The sequence below is a fragment of the Pseudovirgaria hyperparasitica genome (assembly GCF_010093815.1).
Source record: "Pseudovirgaria hyperparasitica strain CBS 121739 unplaced genomic scaffold EJ05scaffold_12, whole genome shotgun sequence".
In the NCBI taxonomy this organism is placed as follows: domain Eukaryota; kingdom Fungi; phylum Ascomycota; class Dothideomycetes; order Acrospermales; family Acrospermaceae; genus Pseudovirgaria; species Pseudovirgaria hyperparasitica.
The window spans coordinates 1,313,545-1,333,920 of record NW_022985560.1 but is presented as its reverse complement, the minus strand read 5'-3'; the positions used below and the strand labels follow the sequence as shown (position 1 = coordinate 1,333,920).

At 48.9% G+C, this 20,376-nt stretch overlaps 8 protein-coding genes across 8 annotated transcripts; 4 read left to right on the top strand and 4 right to left on the bottom strand.

Annotated features, from left to right (window-relative positions):
* Positions 1-204: 204 nt before the first annotated feature.
* Positions 205-1,970, bottom strand: EJ05DRAFT_441795 (putative major facilitator superfamily transporter; the record flags this gene model as incomplete). Its single annotated transcript, XM_033742004.1, has 2 exons — positions 205-1,295; positions 1,337-1,970. 2 exons carry the CDS (start codon positions 1,968-1,970, stop codon positions 205-207), a joined length of 1,725 nt encoding a protein of 574 aa, XP_033598705.1.
* EJ05DRAFT_540021 (isoleucyl-tRNA synthetase) lies at positions 1,877-5,483 on the bottom strand. Its single transcript, XM_033749574.1, has 2 exons — positions 2,233-5,483; positions 1,877-2,171 (listed from the first exon to the last, which is right to left on the bottom strand). The coding sequence occupies exon 1, from the start codon at positions 5,446-5,448 to the stop codon at positions 2,356-2,358; it is 3,093 nt and encodes a 1,030-aa protein (XP_033598704.1). The 5' UTR covers positions 5,449-5,483; the 3' UTR covers positions 1,877-2,171; positions 2,233-2,355.
* A 133-nt stretch (positions 5,484-5,616) lies between these two features.
* On the top strand, positions 5,617-6,947 carry EJ05DRAFT_95363 (eukaryotic translation initiation factor 4E). Its single transcript, XM_033750090.1, has 3 exons — positions 5,617-5,972; positions 6,019-6,090; positions 6,142-6,947. Exons 1-3 carry the CDS (start codon positions 5,748-5,750, stop codon positions 6,628-6,630), a joined length of 786 nt encoding a protein of 261 aa, XP_033598703.1. The 5' UTR covers positions 5,617-5,747; the 3' UTR covers positions 6,631-6,947.
* A 49-nt stretch (positions 6,948-6,996) lies between these two features.
* On the bottom strand, positions 6,997-9,222 carry EJ05DRAFT_95377 (farnesyl-diphosphate farnesyltransferase). The gene is made up of 4 exons (XM_033750091.1): positions 9,058-9,222; positions 7,924-8,983; positions 7,665-7,853; positions 6,997-7,516 (listed from the first exon to the last, which is right to left on the bottom strand). Exons 1-4 carry the CDS (start codon positions 9,123-9,125, stop codon positions 7,403-7,405), a joined length of 1,431 nt encoding a protein of 476 aa, XP_033598702.1. The 5' UTR covers positions 9,126-9,222; the 3' UTR covers positions 6,997-7,402.
* Positions 9,223-10,778: 1,556 nt separating this feature from the next.
* EJ05DRAFT_478261 (uncharacterized protein) lies at positions 10,779-12,181 on the top strand. The gene is made up of 5 exons (XM_033744420.1): positions 10,779-10,981; positions 11,119-11,252; positions 11,305-11,488; positions 11,536-11,848; positions 11,900-12,181. The coding sequence occupies exons 1-5, from the start codon at positions 10,864-10,866 to the stop codon at positions 12,132-12,134; spliced, it is 984 nt and encodes a 327-aa protein (XP_033598701.1). The 5' UTR covers positions 10,779-10,863; the 3' UTR covers positions 12,135-12,181.
* A 2,165-nt stretch (positions 12,182-14,346) lies between these two features.
* Positions 14,347-15,158, top strand: EJ05DRAFT_478258 (uncharacterized protein). Its single transcript, XM_033744419.1, has 2 exons — positions 14,347-14,580; positions 14,643-15,158. The coding sequence occupies exons 1-2, from the start codon at positions 14,356-14,358 to the stop codon at positions 14,952-14,954; spliced, it is 537 nt and encodes a 178-aa protein (XP_033598700.1). The 5' UTR covers positions 14,347-14,355; the 3' UTR covers positions 14,955-15,158.
* Positions 15,159-15,675: 517 nt separating this feature from the next.
* Positions 15,676-16,431, top strand: EJ05DRAFT_502711 (uncharacterized protein; the record flags this gene model as incomplete). The annotated part of the gene is made up of 1 exon (XM_033747299.1): positions 15,676-16,431. One exon carries the CDS (start codon positions 15,676-15,678, stop codon positions 16,429-16,431), a length of 756 nt encoding a protein of 251 aa, XP_033598699.1.
* Positions 16,432-16,530: 99 nt separating this feature from the next.
* Positions 16,531-20,373, bottom strand: EJ05DRAFT_532695 (ARM repeat-containing protein). The gene is made up of 8 exons (XM_033749085.1): positions 20,052-20,373; positions 19,900-20,000; positions 19,709-19,846; positions 18,596-19,653; positions 18,076-18,548; positions 17,839-18,027; positions 17,013-17,785; positions 16,531-16,957 (listed from the first exon to the last, which is right to left on the bottom strand). Exons 1-8 carry the CDS (start codon positions 20,220-20,222, stop codon positions 16,708-16,710), a joined length of 3,153 nt encoding a protein of 1,050 aa, XP_033598698.1. The 5' UTR covers positions 20,223-20,373; the 3' UTR covers positions 16,531-16,707.
* Positions 20,374-20,376: the final 3 nt, after the last annotated feature.

Sequence of the window (20,376 nt, the reverse complement as noted above, 5' to 3'; positions counted from 1 at the left end):
GAGGACTCTTAGATGATATATTGCGGACTGCTGGCCAGACGAGCGAAGCTACGAAATCCTTATATCAAGGACAAAGGAAATATCATGCGCGCTTTAGCTCATGAGCAGTTTTCTAGCACTACAGCCTTGTCATAGTACCAATTCTATCGCCAAAATAGCATTTACAGTAAGGAACGGCTCGGTAAAATAGCGATAAAGTGACGATCAGGCCGTATCTACTCCCCCATGATCATCTGCAATGGTACCAGTGTGGATTCCATGATTCTCATCAGCCAACACCTTGTCACGTCTGGCGCTCGGAGCCTTGGCAGCGATGAATATGCTAACCACAGCACCGAGGAAAGCGACAATAGTATAAAAGGTCCACATCCTACAAAGACTGTCTGTAATAGCCTCTTTCACAGCCTTTTGTGAACCTTCGGATAATCTCTCGACAGCTGAAGACGCCGAAACTGCGAACCCGGTAGAGAGAATCCCAGAAAGAGTATCCTCTAAACCCATATCCCGAAACATTTGAAGCTTCTTGTGCATGTCGTTCTGGAAAATGACCTGACCGACAATGATACTGATACCAGCGCTGAGCATACGGAGATACACAAAAGCAGAAGTACCAGTAGCGATGTCCACAGGTTTTAAATGAGCCTGCAAGGCAACAAGAGGGCCCTGGAACAATGGACCTATACCGCATGCAGCGATGACCTGGAAGAAAACCATTCGCGTATCGCTACGATAGGCCCTCCAGTCGATGAACAGACCGAGACCACAAGTCAGGAAAATGGCAGCTATCCAAATTGGCACTCGAAACTTTCCAGTTGAGAAGATGTAGAACCCAGGTACAACGGTAGAAATGGCAAGCGTGAACGTCAAGATAAGACCCCAGAGCCCAGACAGAAAAGGCTCGTAACCAAGCACTATCTGGAAATACAATGGCATGAAATAGGCGACTGAAATGTACACCACGCCGTGTGTGACACAGACAATCAGGGTCGCAAGGTTCGATAGATTCTTCAGGATGCGGATTGGAACAATTGGACATGAGGCGAATTTCCATTCGTAAACGAAAGCGAAAATGAAGATCAACGCTTCAAAGATTATGAGGCAGACGACAGAAGCGGACTTCCATAGGTGTGTTGAACTTCCGAGCTGAAGTCCAAATAGTAACATGATCGTGGCTCCGACAAGCGCGATTCCACCAATCCAGTCAATGGTCTTCAGTCCTTCAATGACAGGCACGTCAGGCTTTGGAATGTCAAGCAAGAAGAAAATGAGAACAAGAGAGAGGCCCTCTATGGGTACTGTGTCTGTGTTAGTGAAAAGCTAACATAAACGTTCAAACATGCAACTGACCATTGATCCAAAAAAACCCATCTCCAATTGACATATTGAGTGAATGATCCACCAATAATTGGTCCTATCGCTGTTGCGAATGACCAGACCATGCCAACGATAGCCAAAAACAAGCCTCGTTGTCGCATGCTGAATAGATCGCTGATGATAATGTTAGGCAGTACCATTAGGCCACCGCCACCCATGCCCTGGACTGCTCGACCAAGAATGAGTATGCCAATCGTCCGAGACAACGCACATAAGATGCTCCCAGCGATGAAAGCCAGGCTCGCACCCATCAACATAGGCTTGCGGCCGAAGATATCACTGGTCTTGCTCCAGAGCGGCATGGCTGCGGCAGCTCCGATCAAAAAGGAAGATCCGATCCAGGCGAAAGAGGAATCTGAGGCCTGGAAGGTTTCCGTGATGGTAGGGAGAGCCGTAGGAATCATGGTGGCATCAAGAGCCGCTGGGAACGATGCAAGACAGATAGCGACCATAATGAATACTGTTTTTATAGCGTCTTTGTGCGGCTTGCACTGTGCGCTGAAAGTCGCTTTCTCGGTCGTGGTAGGTGATATGATCGGGTGAGAATCTGCCGTGGGTTGATTATCGGAAATATCATCCTGTGTATCTGATGCCATAATGACTGTGAGGATCTGAGAAGATCAACTATAACAGGGTGTCAATTTGTAGACTGAGGTCAAGCGCAATGTATGTACGTGAAAGCGCTCAATCTCATCTGAAGAATTTCATGTTGTTGTGTCATGCTACCGGAGAGGTAGCCACCGACGTAGGCGCATGGTAAGCTTCAATGGAAAGTGCATTCATGAATTGATTACCTGCTGATTGGTAGTAAGTACTATCGAATTAACCAGAGGAAAGCACATTCGATGAGTATCTCACATATTGCCATTGACATACTGTTTGATTGATGCAGGCATATCGTTATCTATAAGACTTTTGAGCCTCATGTGCTCAATTCGAATGGTATTCTACATTGTTAATATACACATAATCGTCAAAATCTTACATATTTTGTACAACCTCTTCGCACCGCTGGCAAAGGCTTTCTTCCTTATCTATAGGTGCTGTATAACGCCAGCACCTAGGACATTTGCTTTGCGACGGCGGAGTGATAACAACGCAGCCACGTAACGAAGGTGTGCCGCGTGTGCTTGATATAGATTCTGGTATGTCGAACCACTTCTGGAAAGACCACGCCGTGTGATCAACGTCCACTTGTCCATCGAACAGGAGATGAACCTTCGATAACACAAGGGCGTTAGCCAATCCTTCTGCAACGTCCTGAGGCCATATCTTGCGCAAAAGTTCTTCAAAGCCATGCTCGGCAGCCTCTTCGCCACATTTACTGGGCAGAACGATCCAAGCGTCGCACTCTAGACCTGACGCGATGTTCTTTGACATACGAGCTTCCTCCTGAGCTGTTTTGACCGCACCATTGAGCACTGAGACGAGATCAGCTGCGATACAGTTTAAGGAGCTATCCTGAGCGGGCACGCTCGAAGTTCTTGGGACCCAAGTTGATCGTATAGGATGCGGAGTGGTGTCACGAAGCTTCTGAGGTGTAAAGTCCCAGACCTCCTCGATCAACACAGGTGTGATCGGTCCGAGCATTCTACAAAGCTCCAAGAATATAGCCCGCAGAGCCAACTGAGCTTCGACGCGTGTTTCATGAGAGCCGGTGTATAATCTGTCTTTCAGTGTTTCGAAATAGAAGGATGAAAGATCCTTGACCACATAATTGTTGATGTGTCGAGCAGCCTCGTTGAATCGCGACTGTGTATACTCGTCATGTACAGTTCTAGACACCGCCGTAAGCTTCTCCAAAGCAAGAATATCGATGCGTGTTCGTATAGACTCTTCCGTGCGGTTCCACACCTCATCTTCAGCGCCCGAGAGCACGCCAATAAGCCATTTAAACGTGACACGATACTTCAACAGCGCGTTGTTAATCGACTGAAGTACCTGAGGACCTATCACGACGTCTTTGGTGTAGTCACTGCTGGCCACCCAGAGTCGGAGGGAATCTGGGCCTAATGCGCTCGAATTGCCCTTACCGCTCTTCTTGTTTTGCACGGTGGGGATCAGCGCACCAGTGATGATATCATGTGGATCAATGACGTTGCCTATTGACTTGCTCATCTTTTTCCCGTACTGGTCGAGTGTAAAGCCGTGAGTGATCAGCTTCTTGAAGGGAGCTCTTGGTACATGAACCTGCCTATCCTCTGTTGCCACTTGATTTTGTTGGCTTGCGACGTGCGTGAGTATTGAAGATTGAAACCATCCACGATGCTGGTCACTTCCTTCGAGATAGACATCCGCTAATGTGTTATCGGGACGCTGGGGTAGCATAGACCAACTTGTGCCGCTGTCGAACCACACATCCATCGTGTCTTTACCACGAGTATACGTCCCTTCCAGATTAGAAGGAATCCAGCATGTTTCGTCATCACCGTCCTCCCACCAAGCATCTACCCCACGCTCATCGATGATATTCATGATGTGAGAGATCGTGTGTTCATTCATGATGGCTTGATGGGGAGTAACATCTGTTCTGAATAAAGCTGGGATCGGAACACCCCATGACCTTTGTCGAGATACGCACCATTGGCTACGGCTTCGTATGAAACTTTCCAGCCTCTTCGACCCGGCGGGCGGAATGAATTGCACGTCTTTCATTGCTCGAAGAGTGTCAGACTTAATGTTGTCGACATTGGCAAACCACTGTTCGGTTGCACGTACGATGATCGGTTGTTTAGTCCTCCAGTCGATTGGATATTTATGTTCATACTCATGTGTGTTCAAAACGAAGCCAGTGTGTGATCCAAACTCGACGGTCTTGAGGTGACGCAGAATCGCTTCAGTCCCTTGGGTTTGGACAGACAGGCCCTGGAACAGCTCTGGCTGATCAGGGAAAGCGTCAGCGGTATACTTTCCATGATCATCGACGGGTGATAGGGGAGCAATTCCCAATGCAATGCATACATTGTAGTCGTCCATGCCATGTCCAGGGGCTAGATGTACGAGACCGGTACCCGAAGTCCCACTCACGAAATCAGCACTCATGATCAACTGATCTTCAGCCTGACTGCCTTGTAGGGGATTCTGATAGAAAGCCTTGCCGGCTATGTCGCGACCATTGAAGGGCCCGAGGACATGTTTCAAGGTCACGCCCAAGGTCCTCTCAATTTCTTCTACACGACATTGTGCTATGATGAGAAGACCGATCGCATCATCTGGATGAGATACGACAACGTACTCCAGTCCCATATGTACGGCGATTGCTTGATTCGCGGGAAGAGTCCAAGGTGTAGTCGTCCAGATCACTGCACTGAGGAGTTTCCCTTCCAAAATTCCTGCTGAATCGAGCTGAACGGGAAATTTGGTGACAGGAAACTTGATATATGCAGCACTAGATTTGCGGTTGTCGTCATATTCAAGCTCTGCTTCAGCTAATGCCGTTCTGGATGATGGCGACCAGTGGACAGGCTTGTATTGCCGATATACAAGGCCCTTCTTAACCATATCTCGGAAGACTTGCAATTGCCTCATTTCAAAGTCTTTTGACATTGTGATGTATGAATTGTCCCAATCAGCCATGATGGCCCATTCCTTGAATCCCTTCTTCTGTTCCTTGACTGTCTTTGTGGCTAATTTCCTCGCAGCACGTCTGACCTGTAGAGGTTGCAGGCGCGACTGACATTCAGATGCGATGTCACTGGAATTCTCTCCAGACCTCGTCTCAGCATCCTTCCGCAATTGCAAAGCCTTCATCTCTATGGGAAGCCCATGGCAGTCCCACCCAGGCACGTAATGCACTCTCTTTCCCTGACTTAGCTCAAAACGACATAATATATCTTTCAGTATCTTATTTAGCGCGTGACCAATGTGAAGTTTCCCATTGGCATATGGGGGCCCATCGTGAAGGACGAATGACGGGGCAGTCGCACGCTCTGCGGCCTGCCATGCATATAGATCATCGGTACATCGTTTGAGATAGGTATCGAAATTCGTCTGGCGAGGTTGAAAGGACGACTTGGGTATCTTGAGAGTATGACTCCATGGCGACGCATACAGAACCCGAGTCGGCTTCAGCATCGCTCCATCTTCTGCAAACAGCTCCTCTAGGCGCATGCTCAGGCATAGCTCACTCACTTTTTGGGAAGCAAGGACGCTAGTGCCCAAAAGGTGAAGGTGCGGCGGGCCAAGATTTCCCGCAGAACCTCAAACTTATTCTGTAGTAGCGACGTTCGACGCATGCATTGAGTTGCGACTTCACTTTCGCCAGATTGCCTCTTGACTCTTAACTCTCCCGAATACACACAACCGCCTCTGTATCATCACGACAATCCTTCTGTTCCTTAAACCTCTTCTTCATCAGCTCCCAGTCATTCGCCATGGCTGACACCGCAACCGCTAACCCACAATCGCCTGTTCCTCTAGACACCATTCCCATTTCCCCTTCTGATGGAACCACTCCAAATGGTACAGGCAGTAGCGACTCTACTTCAGCCGATACTGGTGCCATCAAGACTGTTTTCCATGATCCAGACAACTTCAACGTCAAGCACCCGCTGATGAACCAGTGGACTCTGTGGTTCACGAAGCCACCTAGCGGCAAGGTATGATCAAGCTCTTGACAAAGCCGACACTATGCTCACCGAATAGGGTGACAACTGGAACGACCTGCTCAAGGAGGTCATCAGCTTCGATTCAGTTGAAGAATTCTGGGGCATCTACGTATGTAAACCATGCAGTGTGTTTATGCTGTAGGCTCACCCGAACCAATAGAACAACATCACGCCTACTTCTGAGCTAGCGCTCAAGTCCGACTACCACCTATTCAAGAAAGGCGTACGCCCCGAGTGGGAGGATGCTCAGAACAAACACGGCGGCAAATGGGCCTTCCAGTTTAAGGAAAAGAAGATGGTTAATATCGATGGTCTCTGGCTCCATGTCATGCTTGCTGCTATTGGGGAGACTCTTGAAGATGAGGATGACGGCGAGGTCATGGGTGTGGTCGTCAACGTCCGCAAGGGCTTCTACAGAATTGGTCTGTGGACGCGCACCACAGGAAGGCCTGTGCCTGGAGGTGGCGATGGCAACAATGCCGGAGGCAAAGGTCGCTCGCTTGACCAGGGCAAAGAGATTCTCTTGAAGATTGGCAAGCGGTTCAAGGATGCTCTTGGCCTGAAAGACAACGAGGGCGTCGAGTTCGCTGGTCACACTGAAAGCGCGCATTCCGGCAGCACTCGCGCAAAGGCGAAGTTCGCCGTCTAAATACCTCCTATTCCACTCCACAACACCCCCTTCAACACCATATGTCAGTTTAAACAAAAGGATCAGGATTCTTGGCGTGCCCGGGATAAGGCATGCATGCACTGTAACTCAAAATGCCGCTGCGGTAGGCGGCTCACGGAGATGTTGGAGACCTCACAGGGGTGGCATTAGCACGGCGTTATTATGTGGCACTGCGATACGGCTTCGAGATATCATGGGTTATCAAGTGAGGCTTTACCGCATTATGCTCTATGGCTTGTGTGCCAGCTATAATTTGACATACAATAGAATCGTGTTGTACTTTGAACAAACTTCTAGGACGCCATGTTGGCATCAGGATGTACACAGCACTAGTGCATCATGGTAACAGCGCGATGGCATTCGTATCCATGGCAAAAAGTCCCGTCGCCGGGTTAAGTGAACTCATTATCAGCACTTCTTCGGCACAACCACAGCCATGGAGAGGCTGAATTGCAATTTGACATCCGTGCTAGGCAGATACTCTTCCTCCAAGGCAGAATGAAGACATGAAATTTCGGTAGGAAGTCAGACGATGCCGCGAAGGAAAAGCGGACCCGCAGAACCACATCGTGCTTAATGAAAATTAAGTATAGTATAAGTACACATAATAATAATGATAACCCTTGGGATATTCCGCCTGATGCATATGCAGCGCAAAGTATATTTGCGACGACTTACAAATCACGAAAGTAGAATGGGGTTAATTAAGAAATGGTGGATCCGCTCAAAAGCCCAGGTCATAGAAACGCACTCAGAGCTCGTTATGCCCAGCTGCTGATGGCGATGGCAGCGTTGCGCTGATTTTGTTCGTGAGGCTGGAAAAGGCAATGTCGAAGCGTGCGCCGGCCATCCAGGCGACGAAAATCTGTTGTTGGGTTGTGTTAGCGTGGGCCGAGGATTACGCGGACGGGGAAAGGGGGACTGGTGTGGGTCGATCTGCTGGCTGGATCTAGCCTCAGGCACAGCCAGGGGTCCCAGGGACGTGCTACGCGTCTATGAGAATTGAGGCTTACCATGAATCCCGAGATAGTGCCCAAGACCAGGAGGACAGCAAGACCCATGTAGATGATGTCCCACTTTGCTTCTTCAGCTTCCTTTTTAGCCTTTGCTTTTTGCTCGGGCGTCATTGCTTGTTGGTCGGCCGGGACGACACGCTCGGTCGGAGTTTGCGAGGGGAAAATCGATTCGATGAATTGCTCGATCTAGCGGGCGATGTTAGCTCGTTTCTTGTGTGCGTGTAGACTTCTGTGTCGTCTGTGAATATATATATACCTTTCCGCAGGCGATGCTGATCTCCAAGAAATTGGGGTCCCGCGGGTTGTTCTGCTTGTGAATCCGTCGAGCATAGTCTTTGAAGACGCCGCACAGCACCTGCAGATTCTGCGTCGAGTCGAGCATCAGCCGGCAGGCTTGACCCTTGGTGATCTTGATATTCCGCTGAAACATGGTCTTGTTGCGGAAGCACAGCTCGAGCGTCGCGATGGCCATGGCTTGTGGGATGGCGCAGAAATTGAACACGCTCTGGTCACGTAGGCCTGCTAGGTAGAATAAGCACTCATCTGCGCGTCTGAGCGCAGTCAGCACCATCTCGGCGCTGCAATTTAGTGCCTTTTCTTCATTTTCGGGCTTGAAGAGGTCCTCAAACTTGTCGACGTGCTTAGACCAGATCTCCTTGGGCCAAAATCTCCGACCGTCGTCCAGATCTTCCCGGATGTCGCGAATTATGTTTACCTGTTGTAGGAACTGGCCCATAGACTCCATAAGCTCCGGTCGTTCCAGTAGGGCAGGATTTGCAAGTTTGCCCTCCACGAACAGTCGGGTCAAGCCTTCTCCGACAAGCCCAGCAACGTAATGACAGTACAGCTCGTAGTCTTTGACAGTGTTCACGCCATTGACATTATGTTCGGCATTGTTTGCATAGTCTGCCATACCATCACCCATTTTCTTTGTGATATCCCGGATAATGTCTTTATAGGCTGGCTTGACCTTCTTAAATTCTTCGACCACGACATTGAACTCGACCAGTAGATCGCGATCCTTCTCGTTCGGGCCATTGCCAGTAAAGGTCCATCCATCTTTTTCGAGGATCTGGTCAAACTTCCGTAGTAGAGGCTCTTTCTCGGCAAGTGGTATCGTCATGTCATCCTCAATTGTGTCGAGACCGCGTAGAATGAGGTAGAAGAGGCACACAGGGACGAGGAGTTCGGGGTTGAGCTCCTTGATGACGGCACTGAAACTTCGGCTGGTCATGTCCAAGTAGTGGAAACATCTCTTCAACGACGGTGTCTCTTTCGACTCGTCGCGTTCGTGAACTGGGTTGTGCCATACTTTCCTGAGCGCAATGTCAGTCAACTCAGGAGACGGCGCATCTCCGGAAAAAGTGGTGCCGGGGGAACAGCTTCTTACCATTGTATGATATTCCGTAGCTCTTGGACGTGAAAGAGGTAGTAGACGACATCTCTTGCTTTCGGCATGGTGACAATGTTATTGCGACTCTGGTGGTTGCGAAGGCCAGACGTTCACCTAGCAAAGGTAAGGAAATTCACAGCATTTAGATCTAAGGCGCATCTGCCCTGTGCACGTTCCGTTCAGTCGGGGTGTGCCAAGCCAGTCCCGTGGCCCGGCGGGATCATGCCTTGTGGGGTAATAATCCGCGTATGCTCGCAACCAGTGTGCTTGTTCATCAGCTTACCAAATTTGATCCCGAGATGTGCCATAATTCGCGGAAAAGGTGAAAAAGTGAGAAGTGAGAAGATCTATTTCGCACATACACGTGGACTAATCCATTGAGACACCGGACCAACAGCATATATTCTCTCCACAGCTTCTGCGATGAAATAAGGAACATCTTCTCCCATATGAGTTTGTTACGATTTTAACTCGGATAAACATTCACGTCATATTCATCATATATTGAGAGCAGGCATGATTGTATCTGTACAAGTGGTCACTGGTGCGTTGATCTGGTAATCAGACGATTCGCGGATGACTCGTACACCTTGTACTTTTCGATCGACTTTTGATTTAAGCCTGTAAACTGGTATATGTCGCATTGAAGAACCAGACCAGACCATTGAAGTCTGAGGACTGGAGTAGGGTAGTTGTCGCAGTGTCTCCAGCATTCTGTTACACGACGCGTCAACGCGAACTTGAACTATTAGTCCGGATAATGTTGATGGGACACGCCGTTTCCCGTAGGAGCGTTTCGCCAACGCCGAAGGACAAATTATTTACTCGTGCCCAGAAGCTATAGAAATTGGTTCAGTAATTCCGATACGTCTTATATCTTCTCGCAAAATGCCCTGGTACGGCTTTGTAACCGCCAAAGAAAGCGCTTCAGCATTTTATTGAATGCAACAACGTTGCGGTTGTCGTGTGCAACGGAACGCCTGAGCTGTCCAAGTGCGCGGCTAGAGATGGTTGATGTGCACTAAGTTTTGCTTGATGAGGTCATGCACCTCATGAAAGCGCCAATGATGGCACACCACCGCATCGTTGCGTCAAACGCCCAAGGCGATGCGACCAGAGCTGGCAAGGCAAGGACAAGACGACGAGCTGGCCAGATGTGCGGTAAGACGAGGTATGTATGCATAGTTGCATGAATCCCGCAGCAAGGAGGAGACGACCACGCCCCAGACATCGTCAAGCAACGCGTGTCGTGCGTCTTTCCGATCTCCAAGAACGCCACGTGACTGATTGCTGGGGATCCCGCGTCGTTTCCTGGCCAGCAGCAGCCGAAGCGATCGAATCCCAGAGTTGAGCGGCGATCATTGTCGCAGTCTGGAGATAGTCAACGATGCGCAACGATGGACTGTGAATTTACTGGCTGACCAGGCACGCTCCAGCCTCTTTTTGTGGACTGGTTGGTGAGGCCCAGGCCTAAGTTAGGCTTGCAGGGTCTCTGGCCAAGTGGCTAAGAAGAAGATGCAATAATAAATCATCAAGAATGCTGGCGCTGGCCTATCCATGAACAGCAGCCAGGGCCAATCCGTTGTGTGAAGCACGGATACCCGCCCCAACTGTCAATTTACGTCATCGGCTGTTGTGCTGTGTCCTCCGCCCACTCAAAACCGTCATCGCTGCCGCTCGCAAAACCCCTGTTCCCTCCATTACCTCCTCTGCTTCCTCCTCTCAACTGCTTATATTTGCTCTCGTACACACTATATCCCTCACTTATTCCACAATCCACACTTCCAAAAACCTCTAATCAGGATGCATCGCACATACTCTATGCGCACGTCACGCGCTCCAACCCAGGAGCAGCTACGCAACCCTCCTCCACCTACCTCGTCCACCAAGTCCGGCCGACTGTTTGGAAAGGTCAACTTCGGTAAGCATCTCACTCGTGCAGCGCTCGAAAGAATTTATAACAATATTCACGAGTTCAAGACGAAGCCGGCGACAATGAAGACTGGAGGCGTTGCTGCAGCCTCATGCAGATAACGATTGGCTAACACTACTATCTAGCCCACTCTGTTCGCAAAAATGCTAGCGGTGCTTTCGGTCCAGATCTTGCGAAGAAGCTCTCGCAATTGGTAAAGATGGAGAAGAACACTATGCGCAGCATGGAACTTGTTAGCCGTGAACGCATGGAGGTCGCTGTAAGTTCACTACAACCAAAGTCGAATGCAATCTCTGCTAATCTGGCCGCAGCAACAACTTTCAATCTGGGGTGAGGCTTGTGATGACGACGTCTCCGATGTTACCGACAAGCTTGGTGTCTTGATTTACGAGATCGGTGAGCTTGAGGACCAGTTTGTGGACAAGTACGACCAATACCGCGTAACGATCAAGAGCATTCGCAATATTGAAGCTTCTGTACAGCCAAGCCGTGACCGTAAGTATTTTTGATCCCACGCATTATCCAATTCTAAAGTCACCTAGGCAAGCAGAAGATTACCGACCAGATCGCCCAGCTAAAGTATAAGGAACCTAACTCTCCAAAAATTGTTGTTCTCGAGCAGGAGCTTGTTCGCGCGGAGGCTGAATCGCTCGTTGCCGAGGCCCAGCTGTCAAACATTACTCGCGAGAAGCTCAAGGCTGCATTCACATACCAGTTTGACGCTCTCCGTGAACACTGCGAGAAGCTTGCAATTATCGCTGGCTACGGAAAGCATCTTCTCGAGCTCGTCGACGACACCCCCGTCACACCAGGCGAGACTCGTCAGGCCTATGATGGCTATGAGACTAGCAAGGCGTAAGTTTCACCCCATGCCTACGGACAAGCAAAGACTAATATGTCCAATAGCATCATACAAGATTGCGAGGAAGCGCTCGTCAATTGGGTCTCTGATGAAGCTGTGATTACATCTAATCTATCCCAACGCACTCGTGCCTCGTCTCAGCGCCGTGCTCCAAAGCAGCAAGAAACTTATGGTGTTGATTTAGTCGACGGGGAGGGCTCCGAATTTCACAACGATGACCAGTCCTCCGTGGTGCCCGAGCACCGTGGACGTGAGCAGGATCGCGAAATCGCGGCATAGTTGAATTATACCATATGATACCATTATCAAATCTTAATAGTTTGTTGGGCGCACTAATATTTTGGTGTTGCAAGTTTCATTGGATTCGATCGGACGCAATTAATGAAGTAATTAATACAAAATCTTAATCTGGTCACAGCTATGTAATGTGCAATATGATGTTGTGGAACCCTGATTCACATGCCAGACCACCCGCTTTGGGAAGGGACCCATCATATGTCTTTCACAACCAGCATTCGACCCTTATATCTTTAACTACTGGCTATGTCAGTCCCTAAACCCGTTGAAAGAGAGCATATCACCGTAGCTCCAACATCCATCGACGATATTCCACGAGTGGGATCCATTTAGTACAAGGAAGGCCTTGCGGGTGCTATCAGTCGAAAATTGATTCTTCTCGTCTTTCACAACAAAGTCTACGACCTCTAGAAATCTCATGGTGTTCCAAGATGCCTTGAAGGAGACAATGTTAAAATTAGTCATGAGTGGTTAGATACCCTCTGTCTTTTTGATACGACTGTACGAGGTTTCATGCACGCTCGGTGGCGTAGATGGTAGTCGAGGCTTTATTGGTAGTTGGTCTGCAGATTTCGTCATCATCAAGCTTTCGGCGTCACTTCTGTAAGCTCTCAAGGCGTCTCTGTACGACTTACTGATGATCAAGGTCGTGGTGGGGCTGGGTATCATGAGTGCCGATCGAGAACACTTCTATGCACGATGATGTCAAGTTTCTCAGCCTCGTCGACGACGATATAGAGCATAATCCAACTCGCATTGACCTCCTCCAAGAGTCTGTCGATGCCATGTCCCTTTTGTGTTACTAATTTGTTAGTAGATAATCATGGACGACTATGAATATCAAAGGTTCATCAACCCCGAGATCAAAGACCTCTTCTTCCCGATTCCCGGTCAAACAAAGCTGGAGTGCCTTTACTTCTGCGCTCAAGATGTGCGAACGAGTCTTCCAACATAATTACACTCACCTTAAAGCGTGTTAATTTCTTTCAAGGGCCTAGAAGCTACATCAGTGGACACTCTACGCCGGCAGACTATCACGGAAAATGACCTATCGGCCTGGCTAGAAAAAAGTGAATCCATGAGAAAGCCTAGAAGCTTTCGGCTGATGTGAGTTATCGTAAGTCCTGTGAATGCGAGCTGAGCCATGTCCTATTAGAGCAATGCCAACGGATCCAATCCTGCGCGAAAATGGGAAGCATTGTTTTCAAGCGACTCGAAGCTCTGTGGATCGCATCCTGGAAGCATTCCATTTACCGCAAAGGCTCCTAATTCTGGCTGCAATTGGGCCCACACTTGTCTATGGTACGGATTCCGGATTGTTTGAGTCGAGCTTTGAGGGTATGTTGGCTGCCATACTCCGGTTACTTCTCTACTTTATGAGTCAATACCAACTAATGCATGGGACCACCAGGGATACTTTACAGAGGTACTTGTGACAAGATGTAACAGGGTCCCCTGGCATGGAGAAGTATGCGTGTTACGATCGGAGCCACACGCGATCCCGCAGACGGCTCTATATGTTGTTTTGTACATGGTCTAGAGGATCGTGAAATAACAGTGATGACTCGCCAATTGACCCATCTTCGGGAGAAAGCGATCCATCCAACATCGGCGTGTCTCCTCGTGATCGAAATGACCATTGCTCGTGTTAGGCAGAAATCATTGAACATCGGCAAATGCATCACTGATCTCAATGATAGCATTGGCTTCAGGCAAAAAGATGCGGACACCCTTGCGATCTATCTGATAGACAGCGGTGATAAGTACTGAGAACAAGTCGATCTTGAGGGGCTTATCGTCCAAATTAATGCACTAAACGAGTAAGTAACAACCGACACAGTGATGTGGTATCTGTGAGGCCACACCTCTACCAGCCTCTCCACCGATGCCCTAGTCCTGTAGCATTATTTGGTCTTGTCTGATTGAATACGTTACAGGGGCCTCGGGGGAAACGACTGTATATGCAAGGAAGTAAATAACGCGCTGCATTGTCTCAGCGCTATGCATTCTCAAATCGTCAATGATGTCAGCAAAGCAGACGACGATGTCGCGATCAAGTGGATGGGTTCGAAAATAATCTCGCTCAAAGCGTACAACGATGGTTGCTGGAGAGCCGTGGATCATCAGCTTGCCCGTCTAGGAAGGGTCCGAGATCTTGTACAGTCACTTAAAGCCATCTAGACTTTGGTTACTCGACTGATGCATGGAACAGATCAGCAGTCTCATGGCGCAGAGAGACAACTACTATTCCCAGGCTATAGCTCAAGAATCAGCTGTACTTGCCAGGGGAGCGCGGCAAGATAATAAGCTCATGGCGCAGTTGGCCGACAGTTCTCGCAAAATTGCTACGACTTCACTCCGGGACGCTAAAGCAATGAAAGCGATATCTGTAGTCACCATGGTGTTTCTCCCTGCCACGTTTACCGCGGTATGTAGAGCCGTCGTTCGGATCGTATTACCTTATGGGTCAATGCTTATTCAGCTTTATAGACATACTTTAGTACTTCCTTCTGGAATTTGAGGGCTGGACCGGGAGAGTCAGTGGTTTCAGGGAACCATTGGATCTATTGGGTCGTGACAGTTATACTCACTAGTATCGTCAACATTTCAGCCTATGCTTGGTATAGACGCAATGAGCGCGTCGTCAAAAGTCTCGAGGAAGGAAAAGTCATTGTGCCACTTCAACATAGTCTAAAGAAAACAGTTAGACCGGGACATGATGAGCACAAGTCGGAGGCAAGGGATATCAAGCCACTTCATCATACCCTGAGACCATCATTTAGGGGTGTTGGGAGTGCATGATAAGCTGTTCATCTTGCTCCTCGTGGTAATATGACAAATAGCTGTTGTTGTCATAATGGCCAGAAACTTTCGATCGGGTTTGAATGGTAATTTTCGTTGGTTTAGTCTTCCGATCTGTTACTTCCCAGGCCTCCTCATGCTTTGCGCAGTCAGTGCCATGCCACCCACAGCGTTAAAGTCTACTTCAAAACAAACAGTCAGATATCTAGCGGTTTGGATCTTAATATCAGCGAAGTCATAAAGCTCTAATGGCAGATCCCAGAACGTGAATCTGCAAGCCACAACGGCACAGCCTAGTAGAATTGTATATCATCCACTTACTCCTATGTATCTTTAGGATGAATAAAACTCGTGCTTGGTATCAGTAGCCATAGGTCAGTGTTACACAGAAACCAAATAAATCCGACGTGATCACCGTAGATCCCACAGTCGATGACCACTTACAGGTCATCATAATCTCATGCAATGACACGAAGCCATTCAGCCGTTATCCCATCGTAAGAAACACATTCTGCACCTTACAATCCACACTCCCTAGCGAGCACGAGTGAGAGACAGAACAGGGATACCACAGATGCCCCGCACACACATGGATCTATCCATCCATCCATATGAACAAACCCGCCTCACAACTCCATCATCTATCCCCAATCGTCCCTTTACATTCAGACCTCAACCTCCCAACCACATCTACCCACCACCACCAAACCCACCCAAAATCATGCTCTCAAAACCACTACAATGCACCCTCTGCCGCAAACCATTCAAACGCCAACTCGCACTCACCCAACACCTCGGCGGCACATCCATACCCCCTCCATCACAATTCCACTGCCCATCCTGTCAAGCTCCGTTCTGCAGCGTAGATGCCATGCGTCTTCATCAGGATACTGTGCATATTCACGCTGACTTTCCTTTGGTCCCCGCACTGCCCGCCTCTACCAACCCCCCAGTACCCACACCAACATCACAGGCGCGCGAGGCCATAGACACAGACCTCTTCGAACGCATGAGCGCGCTGATACTGGATGAGGCGGGAATTGACGCGGATATGTATCCCGAAGATCGAGTGTATAGTGGGTATGCGCACTCCTTTGATGGGCTGGTAAATGCGGGACTTGGGTATCATCGGTCGGGTGGATTTGTGTCTGGTTCGGGGGCGGCGAGGAGGGGTGGGAATGTGCCTGTTGGAGGGAAGAAGGAGAAGGAGAAGAAAGAGAAGAAGGTGATGGTTGCCGGTGGGAAGAAAACAAGGACTAGGACAAGGCTGGGGTTGGAGAGGGGGGAGAACGGGAGTGAAAGTGGGGGAGGAGGATGGAGAAGAGGTGGAGGAGGAGGGTTATATCACGGGTCACAGTCGTTTTATGAGTATGAGTATGGGTATGACCATGGTAGCAAGGGAACTGAATTCGGGCTCTGTGATAAAGAATGCGGATGGTGTGGGCATTGTATGGATAATGTCGACATAGATTGCTGAGCTTCCATCGCAGTCGACGACTGATATGCGCTGTGCGCTATTAGCTGCGAGCGGATAACACCTTCGTAGAAGAGTATTAGAGCGAATTATTTTTTGAATGCCGAATTACCTGCTATGTCAACACGAGCCTGTGCCAGGTACCACATCAACTCATATCTATCAGGAACGAATGCATCAGGGAGGGTATATATCGCTATGCACCATAACCACAAGAAACAAACCATTGCGGGCAAATCTACGTGCGCATCGTAGTGTTTCCCATGTCCCATAAAACGCTCACATGACACCCTCCAGTTTGCTGAATGCAGCGATGACCTCCTTGTCCACGTTGACGAGCCAAAGTTCGTGGAACCTCTCTTGGCCTCCGCAGAGGGTGATGCTTGCTTGGATGCGCTCACGGACAAGCGCGACTATGTTTACAGTATGTACCACATCGGCATATACGAGTACGGACATGCGAGCATCCTCGGGGGTCTGAGCGCTTAGGTCGACAGTGTTGGGATCAGGTGGGGCCCATACAAGGCAGCTACAGCATCGTGTTAGCATTAATAGTGTTTTTGAAGGGAAACATAGTTACGTACTCGGTCGATTGATCATTTGTGCCATCGGTCAATTCAATGATGACATCTGTCCATACCGTCATGAGATCCTGAAGCTTGGCCAGGATCCAATCTGCATTGGTTTCCATAAGCCGTGCGAACAGCAACGCCATCAGCTTCCTGCGGGGCGGGTCTGCGATATTCTCAAAGTGGCTGAACCATTCTTCCAGAAGCCACTTCATGGTTTCTTCTGGATTCTCATCTGGTAGAGACATATTGATGGCCTCAAGCAAGACTTGTGGACTCGCGGTGCCGATGCGCGCTAGAACGGCGAAATAGTCGGTTTCAACGATACCATCTACCGAGGAAGCAGGAGCCTTAGGACCAGTGCGTTGATGTGCTGCCCATGCGCCCTTCAGGCCCTTGATTAGCCTGGGAAGGAAGCCTGTGCTGACCATGTCTCCTACAAGGACCTGTATAGCTTGCTCCCCGCCAAACTGATGAGCTGCTCGGATAATGATCTCAGTAAGACTAGTCACAGTGCCGTTTGCGTCTGGCGTCAGCGTGCCCATGAGACTGGCTAATCGCTGAATCAGAGGACCACGAAATTGGTCCGAGAGAATGTCTGATGGTGCAAGTAGCACGTATAACTGTGTCAAATCCAACGATATTCGTAATGCGTCTGATCCAGTCTCCAAGACATCGAGCAGGTATGGTGCTAGTGCGATCAGGTCTGCAGAGGCTGGTGCAGGCGACTGCGCAAGAATGGCACCCCACAGGTCTAGGGCATCTTCCAGTAAATATAGCCGAGTTTCCTGAATGAGTGAGTCAGCTCCTGCAGAAGACGAAAAGAACGACATGAAATTACTGATTCGGGCTCAACAGCGCCTTTAATGATTGGCAAAACAAGACTGTGATATACTTGAGACTCAGCTCGCATGGCGTTGATGAGACGAGCCAAGATCACAAGTATTGCTTGCTTCATGAGATGTTCCTGTCCGGACTGGTCCCACAGAGGTGACAGGAGTTTGACAATTCGATCTGCGTAGGGACTTATCTATCGTGAGTTAGTACAGGCCACTGCCACACATTGGCTTGCACGTACATGCTGCTCCAGTCCCTCGACAATGACACTAACGGTGTTGAGTAAAGCCATTTTCGTCTCCGACAATTCCACTTCTTCTATTAACTCCATTATGCGGGTGAGAACAGTAGGTGCATAAGGCAGAAAGTTCTCCGGCTTGAATTCCCATTCGTCTGCTGCATGCTTGAAATGTCTGGCTGCTGTGATACGTACGACTTGATCATTCGAGATGTCATTCCTATCAAGGAGCTGTTCAAATATATGGTATACCGGGCGTTTTGAGTCATTGGAGACCTTGACTGTTATCCATTGGCCGAGCAGGATGGCAATCCGTCGACGTAGAAGACTGCAACCTGGGAATGTCTGGCGCACCTCCTGCAAAAGCGTGTTATTTATGAAAGCATCGAAGTCGAGGTGCTGAGATAGGACTGGTGCTGCCAGACCAATGGCTGTATATATCGAGTCTTTGGATAATATGGCAGTTTCATTTGGAGCTCCTAAGGTCAGAACAACGGAAGACTTGGAGCTCGGACAGACTTACTGGAGACTGAGCAGAAGACATTGATTAAAGGCTCTATCACAATATTCTTGAAATTGATTGCCAAATCGAGAAACAACTTTTCAGAAGCCGAACGAATAGAGAACTCAAAGTCCTCGCCCTCCGCATCTTCACGTTTCTCCCATTCTTCCGGTTCTTCCTCCCATTGCCGGAGGTCACTCTGACGATACACAAAGAATTTGGTGATGACCAACTCGAGAATGGTTCTGACAAAGCCTTCGGTGAGAATCTGCTCCTTGACAATTTGCTGCGCTTGAGTCCTTTCTTCCTTTTCCTTCTCCTGGCGATACTTGAAGGTTTGTGCTGGATTGAATACCATTTTGATACAAGCTCGGAAAATGAGAAGGCCACGTTGGCAAGATCTTTCGAGAATCGAGGTGACGTCTTCGTATTCATCGCCGGCATCACCATCACTGCCAACATAACCCCCAATGTCATCGACTGACCGTATTCCAAAGGTCTCTCCCACTTGCATGATAGTGTCCCAATAGCTTTGTATGATGTTGGAGAATTGAGGTAGCAGAACGAAAGCGGAGGGATGTGTCCTCGCCATATCCACATGCAATTTGTTCAATTGCGTGAGATGCCTGGCGATCCGTCTTTGCACTTCTATAGACAGAGGACTGTCTTTGGGAAGAAATTCTTTGAATTCAGTAAGCTTTTGCAGGGTAATGGCCCAGAATTGCTGAACGTCGGCATCTCTGTGCGGAAATTCATAACCCGTAATCAAAAGACGACGTAAGGCCTTGATGGCCATTAAGCTAGTCTCAATGTCATCGAGTGCTCCTCCTTCGTCATCTCCACCTTGACGAAGAAAGGTTTCCCAAATCTGGACCTTCTCTAAATATATTTTTCCCAGCACATGCAGTATTTCAGGGGCGATGGCCTGAAGATTCTGTTTTGTCCGTAACAGACGGCCTGCAGATAGGTCTTTTATGAGGTGCAGAAGTATGAGCAGTGCGCGTGGAAGGTGTAGACGATAAGCTCCTGGCAGTATGGATTGACGCAGGATGTTTAGAAGCTGTTGTATCGCATCCGGCCTGGGAAATGTCAGTTGCATAACCGTCCTCTTCCTAGGTCATGACAGCATGGTACCAATCATTCGGATATTCAAATCTTGCAATCTTTGCCACCGCAATAGCATTCTGAAGAGCAAGCGGTGCGTCGGCTTCATTTATGCCACTCTCGAGCAGTCTCGCGCGTATCTTTGCTTTGTCCTCCTTGCTAACCGCACTAGACAGTGTCGGTCAATGTATGGATACGTGTGCGATACCTCAAAGACGTACTTAGTGGCAGTTTTCCTCCAATATTTGTCGATGCCATTCTTGAGCTTTATTATGGCTAGGTATCGGACATCTCGAGGGACTCGCTGGTCAATGAACACGGTCTGAAAAGTCATGAGCCCCAATGTTTGATAGACACGCCCGAATATGCTTACTTGTAGTAGAGGATAAAAGCCCTCTGATGTTTCCCATTTCTGTAGTTGTTTAGTGCCGCTTTGAATCTGTTGTGGATCACTCGAGGATGCTGAGCGAAGCACGTTGAAGAGGATCCCCTCCGTAAGAGGGTTTGCCTCTCCAGGAACCTCAATAGGACCTTCCACATCCATCGTGGGAGATACTTTTGCAGATTCGGTTGTTCACAAGGTTAAATTGTGCTTGATCGAGGTCGCACTATAGGTTCAAACCATTTTGTTGTCTTTTCTAAGCTATGAATAGCTTCAGTCAACAGTTCGGTAGCTTTGGTGGGGCATCACTGGTAGG

What these genes read in the sequence shown, in the direction of transcription:
- EJ05DRAFT_540021 (XM_033749574.1), bottom strand. Translation starts at nt 5,448, where the DNA reads ATGCTGAAGCCGACTCGGGTTCTGTATGCGTCGCCATGGAGTCATACT.
- EJ05DRAFT_95377 (XM_033750091.1), bottom strand. Translation starts at nt 9,125, where the DNA reads ATGCCGAAAGCAAGAGATGTCGTCTACTACCTCTTTCACGTCCAAGAG. An exon ending in CTACGGAATATCATACAATG is followed by an intron (nt 8,984 to 9,057) that starts GTAAGAAGCTGT and finishes CATTGCGCTCAG; the next exon opens with GAAAGTATGGCACAACCCAG. An exon ending in TCAGCATCGCCTGCGGAAAG is followed by an intron (nt 7,854 to 7,923) that starts GTATATATATAT and finishes ATCGCCCGCTAG; the next exon opens with ATCGAGCAATTCATCGAATC.
- EJ05DRAFT_532695 (XM_033749085.1), bottom strand. Translation starts at nt 20,222, where the DNA reads ATGGATGTGGAAGGTCCTATTGAGGTTCCTGGAGAGGCAAACCCTCTT. An exon ending in GCTTTTATCCTCTACTACAA is followed by an intron (nt 20,001 to 20,051) that starts GTAAGCATATTC and finishes ATGACTTTTCAG; the next exon opens with ACCGTGTTCATTGACCAGCG. An exon ending in TGGAGGAAAACTGCCACTAA is followed by an intron (nt 19,847 to 19,899) that starts GTACGTCTTTGA and finishes GACACTGTCTAG; the next exon opens with TGCGGTTAGCAAGGAGGACA.
- EJ05DRAFT_478261 (XM_033744420.1), top strand. Translation starts at nt 10,864, where the DNA reads ATGCATCGCACATACTCTATGCGCACGTCACGCGCTCCAACCCAGGAG. An exon ending in GTGAACGCATGGAGGTCGCT is followed by an intron (nt 11,253 to 11,304) that starts GTAAGTTCACTA and finishes ATCTGGCCGCAG; the next exon opens with CAACAACTTTCAATCTGGGG. An exon ending in GGCTATGAGACTAGCAAGGC is followed by an intron (nt 11,849 to 11,899) that starts GTAAGTTTCACC and finishes TATGTCCAATAG; the next exon opens with CATCATACAAGATTGCGAGG.
- EJ05DRAFT_95363 (XM_033750090.1), top strand. Translation starts at nt 5,748, where the DNA reads ATGGCTGACACCGCAACCGCTAACCCACAATCGCCTGTTCCTCTAGAC. An exon ending in CGAAGCCACCTAGCGGCAAG is followed by an intron (nt 5,973 to 6,018) that starts GTATGATCAAGC and finishes CTCACCGAATAG; the next exon opens with GGTGACAACTGGAACGACCT. An exon ending in AAGAATTCTGGGGCATCTAC is followed by an intron (nt 6,091 to 6,141) that starts GTATGTAAACCA and finishes CCGAACCAATAG; the next exon opens with AACAACATCACGCCTACTTC.
- EJ05DRAFT_478258 (XM_033744419.1), top strand. Translation starts at nt 14,356, where the DNA reads ATGGAACAGATCAGCAGTCTCATGGCGCAGAGAGACAACTACTATTCC. An exon ending in TCCCTGCCACGTTTACCGCG is followed by an intron (nt 14,581 to 14,642) that starts GTATGTAGAGCC and finishes TCAGCTTTATAG; the next exon opens with ACATACTTTAGTACTTCCTT.